This window comes from Aquarana catesbeiana, linkage group LG03, assembly GCF_042186555.1.
Source record: "Aquarana catesbeiana isolate 2022-GZ linkage group LG03, ASM4218655v1, whole genome shotgun sequence".
Lineage (NCBI taxonomy): Eukaryota > Metazoa > Chordata > Amphibia > Anura > Ranidae > Aquarana > Aquarana catesbeiana.
The window spans coordinates 185,442,150-185,465,480 of record NC_133326.1 but is presented as its reverse complement, the minus strand read 5'-3'; the positions used below and the strand labels follow the sequence as shown (position 1 = coordinate 185,465,480).

The 23,331-nt window shown below is 43.1% G+C and overlaps 1 protein-coding gene across 1 annotated transcript in view; it reads left to right on the top strand.

Annotated features, from left to right (window-relative positions):
- The window catches only part of DNAJC2 (DnaJ heat shock protein family (Hsp40) member C2), a 52,765-nt gene that overhangs the window by 4,966 nt on the left and 24,468 nt on the right, over window positions 1–23,331 (top strand). Inside the window, exons 2-11 of the mRNA XM_073619608.1 lie at window positions 5,610–5,800; window positions 6,328–6,403; window positions 7,814–7,912; window positions 16,946–17,087; window positions 17,531–17,611; window positions 17,735–17,800; window positions 20,188–20,279; window positions 20,591–20,712; window positions 22,175–22,324; window positions 23,176–23,264. Of these exons, the coding sequence (XP_073475709.1) occupies window positions 5,610–5,800; window positions 6,328–6,403; window positions 7,814–7,912; window positions 16,946–17,087; window positions 17,531–17,611; window positions 17,735–17,800; window positions 20,188–20,279; window positions 20,591–20,712; window positions 22,175–22,324; window positions 23,176–23,264 (1,108 nt within the window). The remainder of the gene's footprint in view (window positions 1–5,609; window positions 5,801–6,327; window positions 6,404–7,813; window positions 7,913–16,945; window positions 17,088–17,530; window positions 17,612–17,734; window positions 17,801–20,187; window positions 20,280–20,590; window positions 20,713–22,174; window positions 22,325–23,175; window positions 23,265–23,331) is intronic.

Genomic DNA, 23,331 nt, shown 5'->3' with positions numbered 1-23,331 from the left:
AACCAAGTTTTTCTCTTTCCTTCTTTTGAGGGCTGTGGCTTCAGAAGAGCAGAGAGAATTCTTTGCATAGAAAGAATTGTGAAACACTTTAGTCAAGATCGCAATAACGATTCTTGACGATTAATTGTGCAGCTCTAGCGTCTGATTATGCCTTCTCTTTGCTGCCCAAGACCCACTCCATGGAAGCCCTTTCCATGCACTGCACTGATGGTGGCTAACAAGCCTAAACTGGCTGTATAACATTTACTAGATACTAGATGAAGAATATTGGCTACACTGTACTAGAGTTGCAGAGTTTGCTGATTCTTTCATATAAACAAGTGGAGAGACTCACTCAGCTGTCAAAAGAAAGCATCCAGTCAGTCTGCCAAGTCTTTAACTTGAAACATTGTTTACTTCTGTGTAAATAAATAATCTGGGCAGTCTGCCAAGTTTTCAACAAGGTGTAAATGCAGGAAGTTTAACCACTTAAAGTCTAAATCTTTTTCTGACACTTCTTTCACAAGTTAAAATCAATATTTTTTGCTAGAAAATTAGTTGGAACCCCCAAACATTATATATATTTTAGCAGAGACCCTGGGGAATAAAATGGCAATTGCTGCAATATTTTATGTCACACTGTATTTGCGCAGCGGTCTTTCAAATGCAATTTCTTGGGGGAAAAAATACACTTCAATGAATAAAAAAGAAATCGAAAAAGTAAAGTTAGCCCAATTTTTTTTGTTTTAATGTGAAAGATGATGTTACGCCGTGAGAATCGTGATCTATCTTCTAAGCAAAAAAACATGATTCTCATTTTAGCCAGAATCGTGCAGCTCTACACTGTACTAGAATATTCTTGTGAGAAAGTTTGTTTATGGCTTACAAAGCCATTGTTAAATGGATGAGGCCATCTTCCCTTGAATTAAATTGAACCTAAAGGGGAAAAAAACACTGACACCCTTTTGGTCTCTTCTGTCATAACTGATTCTCCCTGCCTGTCAGCGTTAATGTACACCGCGCAGCTCAACATACATTTACGGCACCACATGGAGACCGGGGCGGTCTGTAATGTTCCACTTGCCAACTGCCTAACTGGGAAAATACGTCATTACTTTGACATTTTAATACCGGGGTTGTGGCTGCAGCTAGATGCCATAACCCCAGTATTGTTTTTTCTTCTTTCTTTTTTCCTTCAGGCGCCGGTCTTACTTGTAAAAGTGGCCTGAGTGGCGGATTTGTCGCTAGGTCACTTTTAGAGGTGGCAAAAGAGGTAGTCTCTCAAATCCCCCCCCCCCTCCAGCTGGTGACGGCTGGCCATAGAGGTTAGAGAAGGAAAGATGACCTCCGCTTATCTCTATGCCCTAGGAGGACTGGCGCAACGTCATGATGCCTCTTCTTGCTGTTTTGTTATCGCAAGGGATGCTTACATTACTTGCGATAGCACTAAAAGTGATCAAAAATTATTTTTTAAAGGGACAGTGTAAAAATTAAAAAAAAAAATGTTATAAATAAAAAAGCGCCACGCACACAGTGGTGAACGAATACGTAGGTCACGCCCACATATGTAAACTGTGTTCGCACCACACATGTGAGGTATTGCCGAGAAAGTTTGAGCAAGAGCAATAATTCTAGTACTAGACCACCTCTGTAATTCTAAACTGGTAACCTGTAGATATTTTTAAATCATCGCCTGTAGAGATTTTTAAGTAGTAACCGTTTCAATGAGCGTGCAATTTTAAAAAGGTGTTCGGTATCTATATATTTGGCAAAACATCATATTTCATATTTTACAAAAAATTGGGGTATATATTATGGGTTTTTTAAAATTCATTAAAGTGTATTTTTTTTTTTTCCCAAAAAATTGCATTTTAAAAACCACTACACAAAAACTCTGTGACCAAAAAAATTGCAACGAGCACCATTTTATTCTCTAGGGTCTCTGCTTTCAGTTACAACTACCTAACTCAGTAAGGCTTCTTTTAGACTCGAGTTACTGCTTGCCACCCTCTGAAAAAAAGCAATCCACAGTGGAACACTTTTTAGGGGGGCAGTATAGCAATGTCTGATAGGCTTTCAAGAGGTGCTACTACTGCCTTCTGAATGCATGTTTTGGTTTTTTTCCTTTTAATTGGTTGGAGGAATATAGCCCACTATATTTTGCTTCCAGCAACCATGTCATTAGAGTAATATGAACGCTGTCATTGCTTGACTATTATGGTGGCTTACTGGATTTCAGTCTTTTTCTAATTAGATTTCGTTGTAAAAATGAGTGAAAGCTTTGTAAATCTAGGGTGAAAATATTTCTAAATATATCATTTTAAGTCACTTACCTGGAACAAATATGTAAACCAGGGAAGTCGCAGGGCCTTATCTGTAGACTTCCTTTTAGTCCGTGACTAAAATAGTTAAAACTAGTGGGTCAACATGGCATAACTAGTATTTCATAAGGAGAGGTCAGAAATTTTAGCCACTATATTTTTCCTGTGCTTTCTTTCAGATATCTTTCACTGCAGCAGGGGAGATCAGTTGTGCAAGTAGTGATTAAAGCTCCAAAAGTCACAGTGTGGCCTCCTGATGCACACATTTTGGGATGATGTACAATAATCCTAAACCAGTATGTAGGAATTTGTAGGTGCCACCTGCTAAAGAAATCCTGTGTGCAGAGATTGCTGGGCTGCCATGCTTAGCCTTTTGAGTGTAACACTTTAATAGTAAGCTTAGTGGGGAATCTCCATCTATATATGATGATATGGTTACGGAGTGCCTTTGTAATGGTCAGAAATGTCTTTCTATTAGGGCTGAAAGGATTAATCGATAATGAAAATCGGTGTCGACGATTTTCATCATTGCTTAGTTGGTCCGCACCTTCCTCCCTGCCAGTCCGTTAGAATCCTCCTGTGTAAAAGACTGCAGTGCCGCCGTATTCTCATGAGAATACGGCTGCGTTCTTGTGACAATGCACGTCCGCGCCTCTCCTCCTTGTTGATGTCGGCTCCCCCCTGATATTCTCAGCCCCCGCCCGCTGCTGCCTCGAGAAAATAGACAGAGAGAGGCGGGAAGCAGCTGTGAGAGCCGAGCTGCACGTGTGTGAAGTGATAAGGTAGCGGCTAATGGCTATACAATACTCAGTCAGTACAGTACATTAATTTCTGTGATAAGTGCCCTAAGTGTTTCGGGGGGGGAATAGCACCCCATCATTGGTGTTCTGGGGGGGAATAGCACCCATCATTGGTGTTCTGGGGGGGGGGATAGCGCCCCATCATTGGTGTTCTGGGGGGGGGGATAGCGCCCCATCATTGGTGTTCTGGGGGGGGGGATAGTGCCCCATCATTGGTGTTCTGGGGGGGGGGGGGATAGTGCCCCATCATTGGTGTTCTGGGGGGAGGGAATAGTGCCCCATCATTGGTGTTCTGGGGGCGATAGTGCCCCATCATTGGTGTTCTGGGGGAGGGATAGTACCCCATCATTGGTGTTGGGGGGGGGGGGATAGTGCCCCATCATTGGTGTTCTGGGGGGGTATAGTGCCCCGTCATTGGTGTTCGGGGGGGGATAGTGCCCCGTCATTGGTGTTCGGGGGGGATAGTGCCCCGTCATTGGTGGTCTGGGGGAGGGATGGTGCCCCGTCATTGGTGGTCTGGGGGGGAGGGATGGTGCCCCGTCATTGGTGGTCTGGGGGGGAGGGATGGTGCCCCGTCATTGGTGGTCTGGGGGGGAGGGATGGTGCCCCGTCATTGGTGGTCTGGGGGAGGGATGGTGCCCCGTCATTGGTGGTCTGGGGGAGGGATGGTGCCCCGTCATTGGTGTTCCTGGGAGGGGGGGGGGTTGTACTATAAACCCCATCATGACAGGATACCTGTATATGACCTGTGTATACCTGTGTAACACTCGGGTTTTTTTTTTTTTTCATTTTTTATTTTAAATAAACGAAAAAATGGCATATTACGTTTTATTCATGATTTTTTCCGATTAATCGAAAAAATAATCGGCCAACTAATCGATTATGATAATAATCGTTAGTTGCAGCCCTAATTTCTATTTTGAATGGTGGTTTGAGATAAATCAGCATAGAGAGCAGTCCCAGCAAATTGGTCCAGGAGATGAAGGTTTTTCCTAGATGCTTGCATGGCCTTTTCCTTAACATTGAAGTAGTGGATCCTGGCCAGCACATCCATGGGCGCTGTATCTGCCAGGTAATCCAGTTTGGCCAACCTGTGGGTTCGATCAGTGATGAGCTCATATTCTTTTAAATCAGGAACCAGACACTGTAGCAGTTTCCGTAGGTAGCTATGCAGCCCAGAGGCAGAAATGATTCCTTTGAGACCTACAGTGGGTATAGAAAAGAATCACCCCCCTTTAAAATAATCAAATTTTGTTGCTTTGCAGCCTGAAATGAAGACACGCATAGTTTTTGTTTTATCCAGCTTTATTTACTCAGTGCATCTTATAACATCCAAGTGAAAGATATAACACCAACATGTCAGAAAAAAATAGTTGGAAAAAGGATCACCCCCTAATGTCAGTATTTTGTTGGACCACCTCTTGATTTAATTACAGCCTTTAGTCTGTTGGGATATGCCTCTACTAACTTTGCACATCTACACATTGCAATATTTGCCCACTCTTCTTAACAGAACTGCTGAAGTTCAGTTAGAGACTGACACAGGCTGGTTAGAAGCTGGAAAGTTCTCCAGGGGGTTCTGCAGGGAGGGAGAAGGTGGCTGTTCTGTCCCTCATCATGATCCCCTTGTTTAGCTTTTTTATTTTAGCTGGGCTTCTGGCAGTGGGACTATCAGGTAGGTTGAATTCACCAAGGGGCTACGATGGAAGGCAGATCACTGTGCATGTGGAGGAAGCCGAGCTGCTGGAATCAGAAGCCGAGTCTTCCTGCAGCATGGGGCACATGGCGGGTTTGGTGTCATCTTGGGTGTCCAGCACAGGGGAGAAAAATTCTGTTACCTTCTGTGGCATCCACTGCTGGGAGCCCCGCTTTGTCAGGCTGTCGGGTAAGAATAGCGCTACCCAGAGAGGTGTAACGCTGGTACCTCTGTTTCTCGTATTAGTCCCTCTGCAGATCTGAGACCCAGTTCCTCAGACCTTGTCTTTCTCGGAAGCCGTCACCCCCCCCCCCCCCCCTTGGGTTTATCACTTTGGGTCACTGATCCAGAATAAGAATTTATCACGTGAGCTCAGAGCTACCAATATAAATTGAAAGTTTTGAAGTTAGTTTATCATAATAACAGCCAGGCAATTAGCACTGTCAGAAATAGAAATATGCTTCACAGAATGAGATGGCAGTCAAGAGAAAATTTATCCCAGAATAGTAAATGGTAAAAGAACAAAATGGCATACATGTGCACATTGTTTTCATCTGAAGATTATGCTCTAAACAATTGAATCTTTAGAGAAGAGTAGCAGTTGGTTGGTAAATCCTGTTTCGGTCACTGATTATTCTCCACATCTGTTGGCATCACTGATGTTGGCAAAATAATGGCTTAAAAACTGCCAGTAAATAGAGCGCGTGTGTTTGTTTATGTGAAGTGAATGACTTTCACTATCAAAATAAAACTGCTTTGCATTCAGAATGCAGTTATATTCTTGATTTTAATATTGGTCTTTTGTCATGGCAGCCTCACTGCTCTGTCAAGTTGAACCTGTGGGCCGATGGTTTGAAGCCTTCATCAAACGTAGGAATAGAAATGTGTCCGCATCATTCCAGGAGCTGGAGGATGAAAAGGAATCCTCTGAAGAGTCGGAGGATGAAGAGTTTCAGCTGGAGGAGTTTGCACTACTGAAATCGCTTGATCCTAAGGACTGGAAGGTTTGTACCCTTTTACATAAGTGCTTCCCAATAAATAGAAATAAACCGTACAGGAGAGGTCACATCTGTAACACCACCCAAATCCTTTGTGGCAGTTTTGTGTTTCCTTTAAATATGTATTACTCCTCTACAGGGCTGGCAAGATATCTCAAAAAGACCATTTGGTGTTGGCCATCTGCTATTTTCATTCTCCATTAGATTCTCCATATTATTTTCCTTAAAAAATGTTAACAAATTTTAGAATCCAGGTGCCAGAGTGAGTCACAACATTGTTACATATTTGCGGTGGTGGGTTGGAGTTACAAACTGTTGTATGGAAATTTCTTCATTGTATTCTCCCAAAGATAAAGGTAACTAGAGGGAGAGTCACCCTACCAGTTAGAACAAACAATGAAAAAAGCAAATTGGTGTTGAATTAAATTTTTCATTCAGATTATCTGGGATAACTAAGGACCCATAGTAATGGTCCTGAACATCTGAGTGTGACGTAATAGTAAAGCTGTTCACTTTTATTTATGTCTAAATAGAACCAGGATCATTATGCTGTACTTGGATTGGCAAAACTGAGGTACAAGGCCACACAGAAACAGATCAAAGCTGCACGTAAGTACCTTAAAATATATGTCAGTTATATGGCTTAAAGCAATCCTTTCCAAATAATAACAGTATCTGTAAATCTGCAATAGCAATGTAGAGCAAGAACCCTCGTCTTCCAGCACATGGTGATTTTGTGTCCCCCAAAACTGGAATTCTCTCATATGTATTGTTGCAGGTTTACAAATTTTGATTTGTGTAGAAAGTGAATTGTTTTTGCATAAATACACTTCAGTTTTGTGATCTACATGATTAATATATTTGCTTTTCCTTACAGCATTGTCATGCAGATACACTGTGTATTCCTGTTATTAGATTAATTCAGTGCTCTTTAACCACTTCAATACAGGGCATTTTCAACCCCTTCCTTCCCAGACCAATTTTTAGTTTTCAGCGCTGTCGCATTTTAAACGACAATTGCGCAGTCGTGCGACGCTGTATCCAAACAAAATTGACGTCCTTTCTTCCCCACAAATAGAGCTTTCTTTTGGTGGTATTTGATCACCTCTGTGGTTTTTATTTTTTGCGCTATAAACAAAAGAAGAGCAACAATTTTGAAGAAAACACAATATTTTATACTTTTTGCTATAATAAATATCCCAATTTTTAAAAAAAAAAAATCAAATTTTTTCCTGTTTAGGCCGATACGTATTCTTCTACATATGTTTGGTAACAAAAATCGCAATAAGCATATATTGATTGGTTTGCGCAAAAGTTATAGCGTCTACAAAATACGGGGTAGATTTATGGCATTTTTAAAAAAAATTTATGTATTTATTTTTTTTTTATCAGTAATGGCGGCGATCTGCGATTTTTATTTTTTTATTTTTTATTTTTTCCGTGACTGCGACATTATGGCGGACACATCGGACACTTTTGACACATTTTTGGGACCATTCACATTTATACAGCGATCAATGCTATAAAATTGCATTGATTACTGTATAAATGTGACAGGCAGGGAAGGGGTTAACCACTAGGGGGACACGAGGGGTTAAATGTGTTTCCTAGGGGACTTATTTTAACTGTAGGGGTTGGGGACTCACAAGGGGAGGAGACCGATCAGTTTTCCTCTGTACTGGGAACACAGATTGGTCTCCTCTCACCTGACAGGACGTGGATCTGTGTGTTTACACACACAGATCCACGGTCCTGCTCGGTTAACGGGCAATCGCGGGTGCCCAGCGGACATCGCGGCCGCCGGGCACACGCACCGGATCCTGAGCAACGTGGCGGGCGCGCGCCCCCTAGACGGCCGGGAAGCCCAGGACGTCATATGATGGCCACCCAGGATGGGAGATCCCATCTGTGGCCGTCATTTGACTATGGGCCGGTATTGAAGTGGTTAATATATATTAATAGTTTTAATTCAGCCACTGCACTTTTCATAAACTTTTGTAATTGTTTTTTAATTACCAGATAAAGCGATGGTTCTGAAACACCATCCTGACAAGAGAAAAGCTACTGGAGAACAGATAGTTGAAGGCGACAATGACTATTTTACCTGTATAACTAAAGGTAAGAATAATGGTAAAACTTTACTGAAACTTAAGGGACACGGCCATCCAAAACCGATGCACTGGCTTGGCTACTCCAGGATTTTAATGTGCTTCTTCTTTGTTGCCTTGGCTGTGTGTTTTGGGTCATTGTCATGCTGGAATATCCATCCACGACCCATTTTTAATGCCCTGGCTGAGGGAAGGAGGTTCTCACCCAGGATTTGATGGTACATGGCCCTGTCCATCGTCCCTTTGATGCGGTAAAGTTGTCCTGTCCGCTTAGCAGAAAAACACCCCCAAAGCATAATGTTTCCATCTCCATGTTTGACAGTGGGGATGGTGTTTCTTTCTCGAACATCACGGGACACAGAGCCACAGTAATTACTGATGGGTTATATAGGTATCACTGGTGATTGGACACTGGCACACCCTATCAGGAAGTTCAACCCCCTATATAATCCCTCCCCCTTGCAGGGATACCTCAGTTTTTACGCCAGTGTCTTAGGTGATGGACGTGTAAAGATGTCCTGTGCTGAGCTCCAAAGGGAATATCCTAAGATCCTATACTGGGGCAAGCCAGGCGAACCGGATCCATTCAAAGTGTCTTTTCATGGCCGAATTGAATGGTACCCGGGCCTCGTGTCCGAAGAAACGAGGTTTTACCCGTAATGCTTCTCTTTTTAGAGAGCTGGACCCCGCAGATCAGAAAATGGCTTTAAACTTCCTAATTTCTGGCAAGGTGCTTTACGGTCCCAGAACTGTTGGATCCCCCTATTCGTAGGGGGCCCCAGTCTCTGACGGTTTTTTTCAAACGGAGCCCACCGTGAGAGGTGAAGATTGGGTCTGTGTAAACAGCACCCTGCGGCTGGATAAGGTAAGAGGAGATTCCACAGAATTTTTGAGTTCTAGTGGCTTTTCTCCTTTAAGGTAAATGCATGCTATGCCTATTGTGACCACCGGGGGCTGCCAAGAGCACAAACCTGCACATGCTGACTGTCTGTCTCAGGTGTTTTCATCGCTGATTATGTCCCAGCGTCTCAAGCAGGTTGCAAACAGGTAAGATGGAAAGGGGGATTTCTCATGTTTGAATGTTCCCCCCCAGGCTAGAGAGGGGCCACAGGGGTCTAGAAAGTGGTTATACCACCCGGGCTCTGCGGCCTAATGGCCACCATCTCTGAAGATAGCCGTTCAGGCAGATCTTGTTACCAGCCCCCCCCCCCCATCCCCAGCCTTTCTCCAGAAGCATGACAGGAGAGTCGGCAGCGCGGGAAGCGCTCGTTTTTTTCAAAACTCGAGGGGGGGGGGGGCGGTAGAGGAGGGGGCGGGACGTCAGCACAGGTGCTTAGACTCCCACTCAGGCCAGCTGCAGGCTATTAAAGGCACTCTGTACAGATGCACTCAGCCTTCTGAGAGACACAGAGCTGACGGCCGCATGTAAGGTGGGACACAGGCATTCTCCTAGGCAGCATTTACTGAAGTAACACCAGACTGAGCATTGGGTAGCAAGGCTTTTAGCCAGACTACATCGCTCAGCGGGCAGTGTTCATTTGTATACCTCACACCTTGTTGCTTTGCACTATGGGTAGAAGAGGTTCAAGCACCCCAGGAACCAGAGACACTAGGGGATCTCGTTCAGGTTCTGAGGGCCCCCTGTCGGCAGCATCCCCCCCCCCCTAAAGATGGGCCAGGGACGGCTAGCCAGGGAGAGCCATCGGGGTCAGGGGCTACACCTGCTTCTGGCACTTCAGCCCCTGTATATATTACACAAGAGGTTTTTTCCTCAACCATTAATGGTCTAGAGGAAAGATTAATGGCCGTGATTACGTCTTCACTCAGTGGAAGAAAACGCACTAGGCTTTCCTCTGTTCCCCAAGACCCTCAGACAGAGGAGCTCTGGGATAAAGGAGATGAATCCCTTTCAGAGGTTCAGGATGGGACGGATGATTCCTCTTCGGAGGAATCAGGTGGAGAGGGACCCTCTGCGACTTCCCAAGAGGAGAAAGTCTTAGTGCAGATCCTCACTGGATTGGTCCGCTCCACATTTACTGTAAGTTGCCCATACCTGAAACTGCTAAAGAATCCTCTTCTGCTTTGGGGTCACTGAAACCTTTCCAAGCAGCACATGCTTTTCCTGTTCATACTTTACTTGAAAAGCTCATTTATTCTGAGTGGGATCACCCAGACAAACGTTTTTTTCCGCCGAGAAAGTTTTCAACACTTTATCCGATGGAAGAAAAGTTTATTAAAATGTGGGGAATACCGGCTATTGATGCCGCCATTTCCTCCGTAAATAATAGCCTGACTTGTCCTGTAGACAATGCTCAGATGCTCAGAGATCCTGTAGATAAAAGGATGGAATCCCTATTGAAGGATGTTTTCTCCTTAGCAGGATCAGTGGCCCAACCTGCAGTAGCAGCGATTGGAGTCTGTCAATACTTAAGAGACCATGTTAAGCAGGTCATCAAAGTATTACCTGAACAGCAGGCCCAGGGGTTTGCTAACCTTCCAGCGACCTTATGCTTTGTGGTTGACGCCATTAGAGATTCTATCGTGCAAACCTCCCGTCTTTCACTGGGGTTGGTGCATATACGTAGAATCCTATGGTTGAAAAATTGGTCAGCCGAAGCACCATGTAAGAAGCTACTGGCTGGGTTTCCATTTCGTGGTGCAAGGTTGTTTGGAGAGGACTTGGATAACTATATCAAGAGAATCTCTTGTGGGAAAAGCACTCTCTTACCTGTCAAGAAGAAGAGTAAGCGTCCCTCTTTCAAACGGACTCTTTCCCCAGCGCCGGGGGCTTCAGCCTCCAGGCAGTCTCGACGGCCGCCTCCATCGGGGTCCAGAGACAAGAGTCAACCCCAGGGACAAAAGAAGTCCTGGGGAAAGAAGCCTACTAGGCAAAACACTAAGACCTCTGCATGAGGGGGCGCCCCCGCTCACTCGAGTGGGGGGAAGACTGCGACAGTTCTCAGAGCTCTGGCAGGAGGACTTCCAGGACAGATGGGTAATCTCCACGGTAACCTTAGGGTACAAGCTGGAGTTTCAGGAATTTCCCTCTCCTCAGTTCCTCAGATCAAATGTCCCCAGAGACCCAGAGAAGAAGCAGTCGCTCCTTCTAGCGTTAGAGCGACTTTTGTCGCAGGAGGTCATTATGATAGTTCCCGCAAAGGACCAGGCATTGGGCTTCTATTCCAACCTTTTTACGGTCCAAAAGCCAAATGGGGATGTCAGGCCCATTCTGGACTTAAGGGATCTGAACCGATTCCTAATGGGGCGTACACACGGTCGGACTTTTCGTCTACAAAAGTCCAACGGACGCCGACGGACTAAAGCTGGCTGGTAATCCGATCGTGTGTGGGCTTCTCCGGACTTTCAGCAGACTTTTTCAGCCTCAAATCCGACGGACTTTAGATTTGAAACATGCTTCAAATCTTTACGTCGTAACTACGACGGACCCCGAAATCCGCTCGTCTGTGTGCTAGTCCGACGGACGAAAACCCACGCTAGGGCAGCTATTGGCTACTGGCTATGAACTTCCTTATTTTAGTCCGGTGTACGTCATCACGTACGAATCCGTCGGACTTTTGTGTGGTCGTGTGTAGGCAAGTCCGTTCGTTAGAAAGTCTGCTGCAAGTCCGCCGAAAGTCCGCCGGACAGGCTGTCGGACTTTTGTAGACGAAAAGTCCGACCGTGTGTACGCCCCATAAGGATTCAATCCTTCCGCATGGAATCAATTCGAACAGTAGTTCCCACCCTGCAGGGAGGAGAATTTCTGGCATCAATAGACATCAGAGATGCATATCTGCATGTGCCCATTTTTCCTTCTCATCAGAAGTTTCTGCGCTTCGAGGTAGGAGGGCGCCATTTCCAGTTTGTGGCTCTGCCTTTCGGGATAGCCACTGCACCTCGAGTGTTCACAAAGATCTTGGCTCCTTCTCTGGCCAGATTAAGGGCTCAGGGTATAGCTGTCATAGCATACCTAGACGACCTGCTCTTGATAGACCGGTCGGTAGCCTCTTTGAATGGAAACTTGAGGACCACGGTCAGGTATCTAGAACACCTGGGTTGGATCCTCAACTTAGAAAAGTCTTTCCTAAAACCAGTAAGAAGACTGGAGTATTTAGGTCTGATTATAGATACAAGCCAGGAGAAAATATTTCTACCCCAGGCAAAGATCACTGCTTTGAGAGAGCTGATTCTGACAGTAAGGACCAAGAAGGGTCCCTCAGTCCGCCTTTGTATGAGGCTACTAGGGAAGATGGTGTCTTCATTCGAAGCCGTTCCCTATGCTCAGTTTCACTCAAGAACGCTGCAACACAGTATTCTGTCGACCTGGAACAAGAAGGTTCAGGCATTAGACTTTCCGATGCACCTGTCGCATTCGGTGTGTCAGAGCCTCAATTGGTGGCTCATACCCGAAAACCTGCAGAAGGGGAAATCCTTTCTACCGGTTACCTGGACGGTGGTAACAACAGATGCCAGTCTGTCAGGTTGGGGAGCAGTTCTGGAACAGGCTGCGGTCCAAGGGGTATGGTCCAAGACAAAGAGGACCTTACCCATCAACATTCTGGAGATCCGGGCGATACATCTAGCTCTAAAGGCCTGGACTATCAGGCTACAGGGTTGTCCGGTCAGGATCCAGTCCGACAATGCCACAGCAGTGGCTTATGTCAATCATCAGGGAGGCACCCGGAGCCGAGCTGCTCAAAAAGAGGTGAACCAGTTCTTAGTCTGGGCAGAGATGCATGTGCCATGCATATCGGCAGTTTTCATCCCGGGAATAGAGAATTGGCAGGCGGACTATCTAAGTCGCCAGCAGTTACTTCCAGGGGAATGGTCTCTGCATCCCGACGTCTTTTGGGCCATATGCCAAAGATGGGGGTTCCAGATGTAGATCTCTTTGCATCTCGATTCAACAAAAAGATAGACAGATTTGTGGCAAGGACAAAAGATCCTCTTGCATGCGGGACGGATGCGTTGGTGATTCCGTGGCATCGGTTCTCACTGATTTACGCATTCCCGCCTATTCTGCTACTACCACGACTCCTTCGCAGGATCAGGCAGGAAAGGAAGTCGGTACTTCTGGTGGCCCCCGCTTGGCCCAGAAGGACTTGGTATGCAGAAATAGTAAGGATGATGGTAGGTTCCCCGTGGACACTACCGGAACGCCCAGACCTGTTATCTCAAGGTCCAGTGTCCCATCCTGCCTTACAAATGCTAAATTTGACGGTTTGGCTATTGAGACCCACGTTCTGAAGAGTCGTGGGCTCTCAGGTCCTGTCATATCTACCTTGATTAATGCAAGGAAGCCAGCTTCCAGGATGATTTATCATAGAGTCTGGAAGGCTTATATAACCTGGTGTGAATCCAGAGGTTGGCATCCCAGGAAATATGTCATAGGTAGAATCCTTGATTTTCTACAGATGGGATTAGAGATGAAGCTGGCCTTGAGTACCATCAAGGGCCAGGTCTCTGCTTTATCAGTATTATTTCAGCGGCCACTTGCTTCGCATTCTTTGGTCCGAAACTTTATGCAGGGGGTGATGCGTCTTAATCCTCCGGTTAAAGCGCCCCTAAACCCCTGGGACTTGAATTTGGTCCTGGCTGTGTTACAGAAACAGCCTTTTGAACCAATAAGTCAGATTCCTTTGGTCTTGTTGACAAGGAAATTAATTTTTCTGGTGGCCATCTCTTCTGCTAGAAGAGTATCAGAATTAGCAGCTCTTTCCTGTAAGGAGCCTTATTTGATTATACACAAGGATAGAGTGGTACTACGCCCTCATCCTAGTTTTTTACCGAAGGTGGTTTCTGATTTTCATTTAAACTAAGACATTGTTCTACCTTCCTTTTTTCCAGATCCCTGTTCTCTGGAAGAGAGATCTCTACATTCGTTGGATGTAGTAAGAGCAGTTAAGGCCTATCTAGGGGCAACTGCTCAAATCCGCAAGACGGATGTTTTGTTTGTGCTGCCAGAGGGTCCCAATAGAGGACAGGCAGCGTCAAAAGCTACCATTTCTAAATGGATTCGACAGTTGATCATTCAAGCTTACGGTTTGAAACAGAAGATTCCTCCGTTTCAGATCAAGGCACATTCCACAAGGGCTATTGGTGCTTCTTGGGCAGTGCATCATCAGGCCTCTATGGCTCAAATCTGCAAGGCCGCAACCTGGTCTTCAGTTCATACATTCACCAGATTCTATCAGGTGGATGCGAGAAGGCATGAGGATATCGCCTTTGGGCGTAGTGTGCTGCAGGCAGCGGTACAGGGTCTTCAGGTCTGATTGCACCCTACTTGGTCGTGGTTCCCCCCCCCTCAGGTAGCATTGCTCTGGGACATCCCATCAGTAATTACTGTGGCTCTGTGTCCCGTGATGTTCGAGAAAGAAAATAGGATTTTTTAAAACAGCTTACCTGTAAAATCCTTTTCTTTCGAAGGACATCACGGGACACAGAGGTCCCGCCCCTCTTCTAATCCACTATATTGCTTGGCTACAAAACTGAGGTATCCCTGCAAGGGGGAGGGATTATATAGGGGGTTGAACTTCCTGATAGGGTGTGCCAGTGTCCAATCACCAGTGATACCTATATAACCCATCAGTAATTACTGTGGCTCTGTGTCCCGTGATGTCCTTCGAAAGAAAAGGATTTTACAGGTAAGCTGTTTTAAAAAATCCTATTTTTTGGGGTCATAGGCAGCATTCCTCCTCCTCCAAACATGGCGAGTTGAGGTGATGCCAAAGAGCTTGATTTTGGTCTCATCTGACCACAACACTTTCACCCAGTTCTCCTCTAAAATCATTCAGATGTTCATTAGCAAACTTCAGACGGGCCTGTACATGTGTTTTCTTGAGCAGGGGGACCTTGCATGTGCTGCAGGATTTTAGACCGTTACGGCGTAGTGTGTTACCAATTGTTTTCTTGGTCACTCTGGTCCCAGCTGCCTTGAGATCATTGACAAGATTCTCCCGTGTAGTTCTGGGCTGATTCCTCGCCGTTCTCTTGATCATTGAAACTCCCACGAGGTGAAATCTTGACTGGAGCCCCAGACCGAGGGAGATTGACAGTTATTTTGTGTTTTTTCCATTTGCAAATAATCCCACCAACTGTTGTCACCTTCTCACCAAGCTGCTTGGTGATGGTCTTGTAGCCCATTCCAGCGTTGTGTAGGTCTACATTCTTGTCCCTGACATCCTTGGACAGCTCTTTGGTCTTGGCTATGGTGGAAAGATTGGAATTTCTGTGGACAGGTGTCTCTTATACAAGTAAGGAACTGAGATTAGGAACACTTCCTTTGAGAGTGCGCCTAATCTCAGCTCGTTACCTGTATAGAAGACACCTGGGAGCCAGAAATCTTGCTGATTTGATGGGGGATCAAATACTTTTTTCACTCGTTAAAATACAAATCAATTTAATTTTTTTTTAAATGCGTTTTTCTGGATATTTTTGTTGTTCTGTCTCTCGCTGTTAAAATAAACCTACCATTAAAATTATAGGCTGATCATTGTTTTGTCAGTGGGCAAACGTACAAAATCAACAGGGAATCAAATACTTTTTTCCCCTCACTGTAGAAGCATTTCACTATTGAGTGCATTAGTGAACCATTCAAGACTATAATCTTATCCTTTCTTATGGTTATTCTTTGGTAAGTTATTGACCAGGATTTTCTATGTGTATTTTGGGTATCTGGACAGCTTCCCTATCCTAACAGTTCATCAAACCATACTGCACAGACATCCATAGGTAACCCATGTGAAAGGTGGGTGAATGGCTTTACAATGGTACTGTACAAAATCCAGCAATGGAAAAAAACAAAGCACATAATGATTCTGAAGCAGAATTTACTGAAGCTCCATATTGGCAAATAACCTGTGCACACATGTGTTTTAGGACCACAGTGGCCATCTCTTTGAAGATGACACAAAAAGCTTCTCTATTCTGACAGATACCCTGTAAGTCAAGGTTCACATCTATGCTGCTGCGCTTGATGCGTTTTTCAGGCACATTTTGCGTTTTTAAACCCTCGTTTGTTTAATGCGTTTTTGCATGCATTTTGTGTTTTTACAGTTTTTTTTTCTCTTTAAACACACTGTGTATATATACATCATACCCCTACCCATTCACCCCAAAAAGCAGTGAAATGTAAAAAAAAAAAAAAAAAAAAAAAAAAAAAGAGCCGTCTTCTCCCGCTGCTGTCTTTTTCCTTGTCGCCGGTTACCCGCAAAGATAAAAAAAAGAAAAGACGCTCCTCTTCTTTGGCTGTCTTCCTCCGTTTGTGTTGTCGCCCACTGTGTGATTTCACAAAGGGCGGGCTCTCCAGGTGACGTTGTCGGGTGGCCATGCCCCATGGCTATATAAGAGATACCACACAGCGGGCAACAACACAACGGAGGAAGACGGCCACAGACACGTTTTTTTCGCACTATTTTTTTTTTTTTTTGTTTTCACATTCAGCTGTCAGCGAGTAACCCTGCTGACAGCTGATGACTCATCTGTTGTTAAGGACGCGGCGGTCAGCTTCTAGGCACCCTCCTTAGCAACTAGCTATATACAGTGTTTTAAACCGAAAAATAAAAAGCGCAAAACACATCAAAAATCGCATCACAAACACAACACCTGCATTTCTGGTGCGATTCCATTGAAGTCTATTACATGCAAAACAAGTCCCAGACTTTTTTCAAAAATGCACTGGTCGCAATATGCATAGATGTGAACGTGTACCATAGGAAACCATGTTGAATGGACTTTAGTGCGTTTCTGCAAACCAACAAAAAACGCATAGGTGTGAACCTAGGGTAAAGGAAGAATTTTGGGAATAGGAAAGATAAATGGAAGGGGAGACGAGATTACAAAAAAGTATTGTTTAAGCTGTGTCAGTGAGTAGAAGAAAACTCTTATATTGAGTAACAGGAAGTTGAAACAATTGTGCTTTATTTGCTGATGGCTTCATACAGTTAAATGACAGTCAAACTTCTAATTTTGGTGAAGGTTCAGATGAGCAGCACAACAGTTATCACAATTTATAATTACAGAACTGTTTTTGTTATGTTTTTAGCATATGAAATTTTATCTGACCCTGTGAAGAGAAGAGCATTTAACAGTGTTGATCCTACCTTTGATAATTCAGTACCTTCAAAGGGTGAGGGGAAAGACAACTTCTTTGAAGTATTTGCTCCTGTGTTTGAGAGAAATAGCAGGTAAGATATTCCTTTGTAATATACTTCATTTATTCCCATGTCTTTTCCCTGTAAATTATAAATGTGTAAACATAAAATTTTGATGCCAGAAAATGTTTGTTTATTTTATTCTTTTTACCTCCAATTACAAAAACTTGACATTATGTTTATAAAATCCTGTGCCAATTTCAGTCTCACTACAATGTGTTGTTTCATTGTGTGTGTGTGTAAATATTATTTATTAATAAATTTAATAAATCATGAAGCTCTCAGGATTCTCTTCCAAGTACTGTGACCTTGTACATTTGAAGCCCTGTGTATTCATATGGTGAATTCTTACATGTTTATAATTTACAGTAAGAAGTATATATATTTTAATTGTGTACTTTTGAATACTGGTAATACAGATAATGTTTTGTCATTTATTTCAATGGATGTTTTACTGAGCCATTTCTCCATTTTAGGTGGTCAAATAAGAAAAATGTTGCCAAACTTGGTCACATGAACACATCAATTGAAGATGTAGATTCATTTTATTCCTTCTGGTAGGTTTAATTTTCATTATGTTAGTGTTTTGTTTTGGTTTTTTTGGTTGCTACTGTTGTATTTGGGATATCAAAAAAACAATAAAAAAAATTGCATTAGATTATACTTTTTTTGTCTTGAAGGTACAACTTTGATTCATGGAGAGAATTTTCTTATTTGGATGAAGAAGAAAAAGAAAAAGCTGAATGGTAATGTTGTGATTTATGATCTGAGCTGGCCTATATAGTACCCATTGTAAAGAGAGTGCCGAAATACAAGACCTTCCCAAAAGCATTTAAGGCCAGATCACAACCCTATACCAGTAACTAGTTTTGTTTAACTGGAAAGTAAAATCGCTACCCTGAAATTTTATTTTGTTATGAAAAAAATTACTGATATGACATTACACATTGTGCTTTAATAGAATGTTTAGCTTAAGGACCAAAATAGTGTCTAATGCTTAATTTAAAGGCTGAGTTCACCCTAATGCCGCGTACACACGACCGGTTTTGCCGTTGGAATAAACTCCGAAGGTTTCTCCGACGGAATTCCATTCAAGCGGTCTTGCCTACACACGGTCAAATCAAAGTCCGACCAACCAGAGCGCGGTGACGTACGACGGGAATAGAAAAAGGTCGTTCAATAGCCAGTAGCCAATAGCTTCCGTCTCTTATTTCAGAGCATGCGTTTTTGGTTCGTCGGAACAGCATACAGACGATCGGTTTTCCCAATAGGAATTGATTCCGTCGTAAATATTTAGAACATGTTCCATTTCTAGGTCCGTCAGAATTTTCAAAACAAAAAGTCCGTTGAGGCATACACACGATCGGAATAGATGATGAAAAGCTTCCGTTGACTTTTTCCGTCGGACATTCCGCTTGTGTGTACGCGGCTTAAGGAATATGTTACACCTGTATTTAGGGTGTAACGCATAACTTGTTTCTAAGCACCCACCCCCAGAAACATTCTCCTTCCCCTGACATTGTGCAGGGGGTTCTTCTCCCACACAGGCACTGTGACAATTATAATTTGGCGCCACATCATTCATTAACTGAGGTGGACAGCTGGTGGACTTGTAGTTCTCAATGGACTGCGAGTATGGTAATCAGGGAAACTGAAACTTCTTCCAGCTTTCTACTGAAAGTCTGTGCAGAAGTACAGGCAGTGAGCTGACGTAAGTGTCTGCAGGAGCATGACCTTACACCCACCATCCACTGGTTGCAAGTGCAATGCACTGCAGGCTCCTGTGAGAAAAAAAAATGCACATTTCTTTCCTGTAGAACTATGTGCATTTAATGTGTTTTTCTTTTCTTAAAGGTGAACTTGGCCTTTAAGTAACGCAGTTATGACATGCACACTGCAGATACTGAAATGTTTAGTTCAAGGAGCCAATGATCTGGCATACACACTATGCTTACTGGAATGCTTATCCTAACACCTTCCCACCCGGCCTATGACAGAATGACGGCCAGGGGTGGCTTTGCCATCCTGACTGGATGCCATATGATATTTGCATTGTGCCGCTTGTGCATACTCCCGGGGGGCACGCAACACCGCGATCAGTGGTGAGCTGTGTCCCTCGGACATAGTGCATCACTGATCAAGGTAAAGCGCATAGGCTCTTTACCATGTGATCAGCTGTGCCCAATCACAGCTGATCACATGTAAACAAATGGCGGTTATCGGCTTTTCCTTTCCTCAGCGCTGTCAGTGTCCGAGGAAAGGAAAGTCGATACCTGGCTTTTCAGTTACAGGAGACATTTGCACTGATAATCGGGGCACTGATAATCTGTGCTGCCTCATCAGTGCAACCAATCAATGCAGCCTTATTAGTGCACATCTGTGAAGAACTTATTTGCAAAATAAATGAAATTTAGTTTAGAAAAAATAAAAAACCCAGTGGTGATTAAATACCAACAAAAGAAAGCTCTATTTGTGTGAAAAAAATGATAAAAATGTCATATGGGTACAGTGTTGCATGACCGTGCAATTGTCATTTAAAGTGCGACATCACTGAAAGCTGAAAATTAGTCTGGGCAGGAAGGGGGTGAAAGTGCCGGTATTGAGGTGGTTAAAGAGTATCTTCAGTCTCCCCCCAAAAAAAATTCAAAGTCAGCAGCTACAAATTCTGTAGCTGCTCACTTTTAAATAAAAGACACTTACCTGTCCAGGGATCTAGTGTTGTCTTCTCCCGTTCCAGTTCCGTCCCGGTCTTTAGGTCCCCAACTCCCTGTCATGTTGTGACCCCTTATGGCTTCCCACTGCACATTTCGTGAGCTGTGCTTTGCTTTGTGAATGGTGAAGTTCCGCTTTAAAGCTATTGTAAAGGTAAAAACCAAAAAAAAATACTTACCTGCTCTATGCCATGGAATGGCACAGAGCGGCTGCAAACCTCCCTTTACCCGATCCCCTGCAGGCGCTCCTGGCCCCTCCTCTGTCTGTGATGATTTTGTCTAGTCATTGTGTTACATGAAATACTTTTTGTTAAACTGTACTGTTTGTTAAACTCTGCTTTGCATTGTTTGTGGGTACTAGTAATTTCTCATAAGCACTAACGTCTTTTTTTTTTTTTCTTCTTTTATTAAATTGTTCTCAGCCGTGATGAGAGGAGGTGGATTGAAAAACAGAATCGAGCTGCCCGAGCACAGAGGAAAAAAGAAGAGATGATTAGGATAAGAACATTAGTTGGTAGCTACCTTTTTTTTTTTTTTTTTTTTTTTTTTTTTTTTTTTTTTTCTTTTTTTCCAATATGTTTACATTTTTACAAGGAAATAGTGTAGTTTGCAATGCTGGCATTTTTAGTGTAAAGGTTTTTTGTTTTTTCATATATTTCTTGTCAACCACAAAGAAAAAAAAAATAACACCTGAGGTATGTGCTCAACAGGCCACTTTAGTAAATGGCATACATGAAAAAAAGTGCTCTTATAGATTTTATTATAGATTTGCTGTCACTTGAATGTGCAGGAGTTGCTATAACTGCTGGTCTTTAATGTCTATAGATAATGCATATAGTGGTGACCCTAGAATAAAGAAGTTCAAAGAGGAAGAAAAGGCAAGGAAAGAAGCAGAGAAGAAAGCTAAAGTAGATGCCAGGAGAAGAGAACAGGAAGAAAAGGAAAAGGTATATGTGGATTATACAAACTCAAGCTGAAAAGTATTTTTTATGCCATGAGGGTACAGGTTTTAGCATTTACGCACATGTCAGTTTACCTACTGTATGCTAACATAACTGGTAAAAGTGCTCTTCACCTGTGAGATTTTTCTTGTCAGTTTGAACCAATCTCCCTAAACTCAATCCTTGATGTTTACTGCTGGCTGGAAACTTGTATTTCAGTGAAACCCCAATTCAACTTGGACTCCAGAATTAATCATATGGCTCCTGGATCCATGCTTCTTTTACTAGCATGGCATTTAGGTCTGGCAGCAGCTGCTGCCTCACTTCTTTTTCTGTCTGTTGGCAAAGGACTGGATGTGTGTGGGGTAGAAACTGATTTAGACTGATTTAGAAACTGATTTAGAAATTATCCATGGTAACCATGTATAATTCTTCCTTTTTTTTTTTTTTTTTTTTTTTTTTTTTTTTTATCTTTCTCCAATAATCTTCCCCAATAATGTTCTCTGGGGGACACTGCAGGACTCTGAAGTATGTTTGTTATTTAAAGATGCTTTGTTAAACCTTTTTTCGTTAAAGACATGAACAAAGGGAAACTGTGGCATACAGTAGTATACGTAGGTTTCTTTTTTTTTTTTTTTCTTTTTTTTATTTATTGATGAACTTTATAAACATATCTAAGCACTGAAAATCTTAAATCCATAACTAAAGGTATCAACGCTCACTCTTCCAGCAGTCCTGTGCTAGTCATTCCGGTGCACAGGGGTTGGGCTGAGCTGCGCATGGGAACCAGTTCACAAAAAGAATATTATGGAACTGGAGAAAAGCCAGAGAAGGGCAACCAAACTGATAAGAGGCATGGAGGAGCTCAGCTATGAACTGGAGGAACTGAATTTATTCTCGCTTGAGAAGGAGATTAAGTGGGGATATGATCAACCTGTAAAAAAACATAAATGGTCCATATAGTGAACTTGGTGTAGAGTAGTGTTATTCACTTTAAGATCATCACATAGGACAAGGGGACAGTCCCTAGGACATCTGGAGAAAAAAGAGATTTAACCTTCAAATACGGTAAGGCTTCTACACAGTAAGAGCTGTGAAAATGTGGAATAGATTCCCTCAAGAAATGGTTCTGGACAGCTCAGATTGTTTTAAAAGAGGCCTGGATTATTTTCTAATTGCACAAAATATAACTGGATACTAATATTTATAGGTAAGGTTGATCCAGGGAATATCCAGTTGCCTCTTGGGGGGGGGGGATCAGGAAAGAATTTTTCCTCCTTTTTTGGAGCACATTGGATCATGCTATATAACATTACAGTGATCACTGTGAGCAAGCAGGTAAGTGTATTTTATTGCAGAAGAGACCCTGCAGGTCTCTTCTACAGTAAAAAGCCTGCCTGCTCACAGCATGTAACAACGGAACTTTAGTTCCACTTTAACTAACAAAAGCCATGTATATCTTTTTCAGCTAAGACAAGCTGAGCTGGAAGTTGTTCGATTAGCAAAAGAGAAGGAAGAAGAGGAAGCTCGTCAGCAGGCTCTTGTAGCCAAAAAGGAAAAGGAAATACAGAAAAAAGCAGTTAAAAAGGAACGACAAAGACTGCGCACATCATGCAAGGTTTATTTATTAAAGCAGATTTATTGGGGAACAATTTGTAGTGAAAAAGGCAGTAAGTTAAAGTGATAATAAACCCTTATAAAAGGCCACTGAAGTGACTAGCCTCAGGTGATAGACAGTGATGAATTAAAATTAAATCCTCCTACATAAGTTGCACTTGTATATCTGCAGCCCTCTCTCCCCCACAGCTTTCTCTAAAGTACAGTGTTTATATGGTATTTCTCAGGTTGCAGGGCACAGGGGTCCGATGTCATACGCTGCACAGAGCTGAGTGTAATCTGAGACCGGAGTGGGGGATTGATGCACTTTCCCCTTTACACAGTCTCATTGGGAAACATGCACAAGTGAGGCTATCAGTCAGATGGTGTGTGCTAGATTAACTAGAAGATAATGGGAAGGGGGGCAGTTGTCTCCAAGGATTGCCTGATGTCTGCAAACCTTGTCAGAAATGATTCATGCACATAGGATCCTCACTAAGTGTTATAAGGATATGCCTTTTTCATTTTAAATGTTTTACAAGCATTTTAGCAAAGATCATATATTTCAGCATGCTGCAGAATTTCTTCAGGCTCAGGTTAGGTGAAGCAACACACTTTATAACATGTACTTGAATTTGCTGTATTCCTTCAAAATATCACAGAATGAATGAGCAAGTATAATCATCCAGAATCTCACTCTTGGCTGCTTCACATAAATAACATGGTTAAGTTTAGATAGAGCTCTGCTTTTACTGTAATTTTGTAGAAAGGCTCCTGGAGAACATTAACCTGCCAGGGTAAAAAAAAGCTGCTTTAGGGAGACTTTTCTCCAGCTCTCCGAGTGGTAAATACCTCTTTTACTTTACCCCTCAGAATTGGAATTATTTTTCTGATAATGAATCGGACAGTGTGAAAATGATGGAAGAAATAGAAAAACTGTGTGATCGTCTGGAGCTAGCAAGGTAATGAATTTCATCTAGTTCTGCTCTGAAAATAGTTTTCTCTTATATGATGACCATCTTCTAAAAT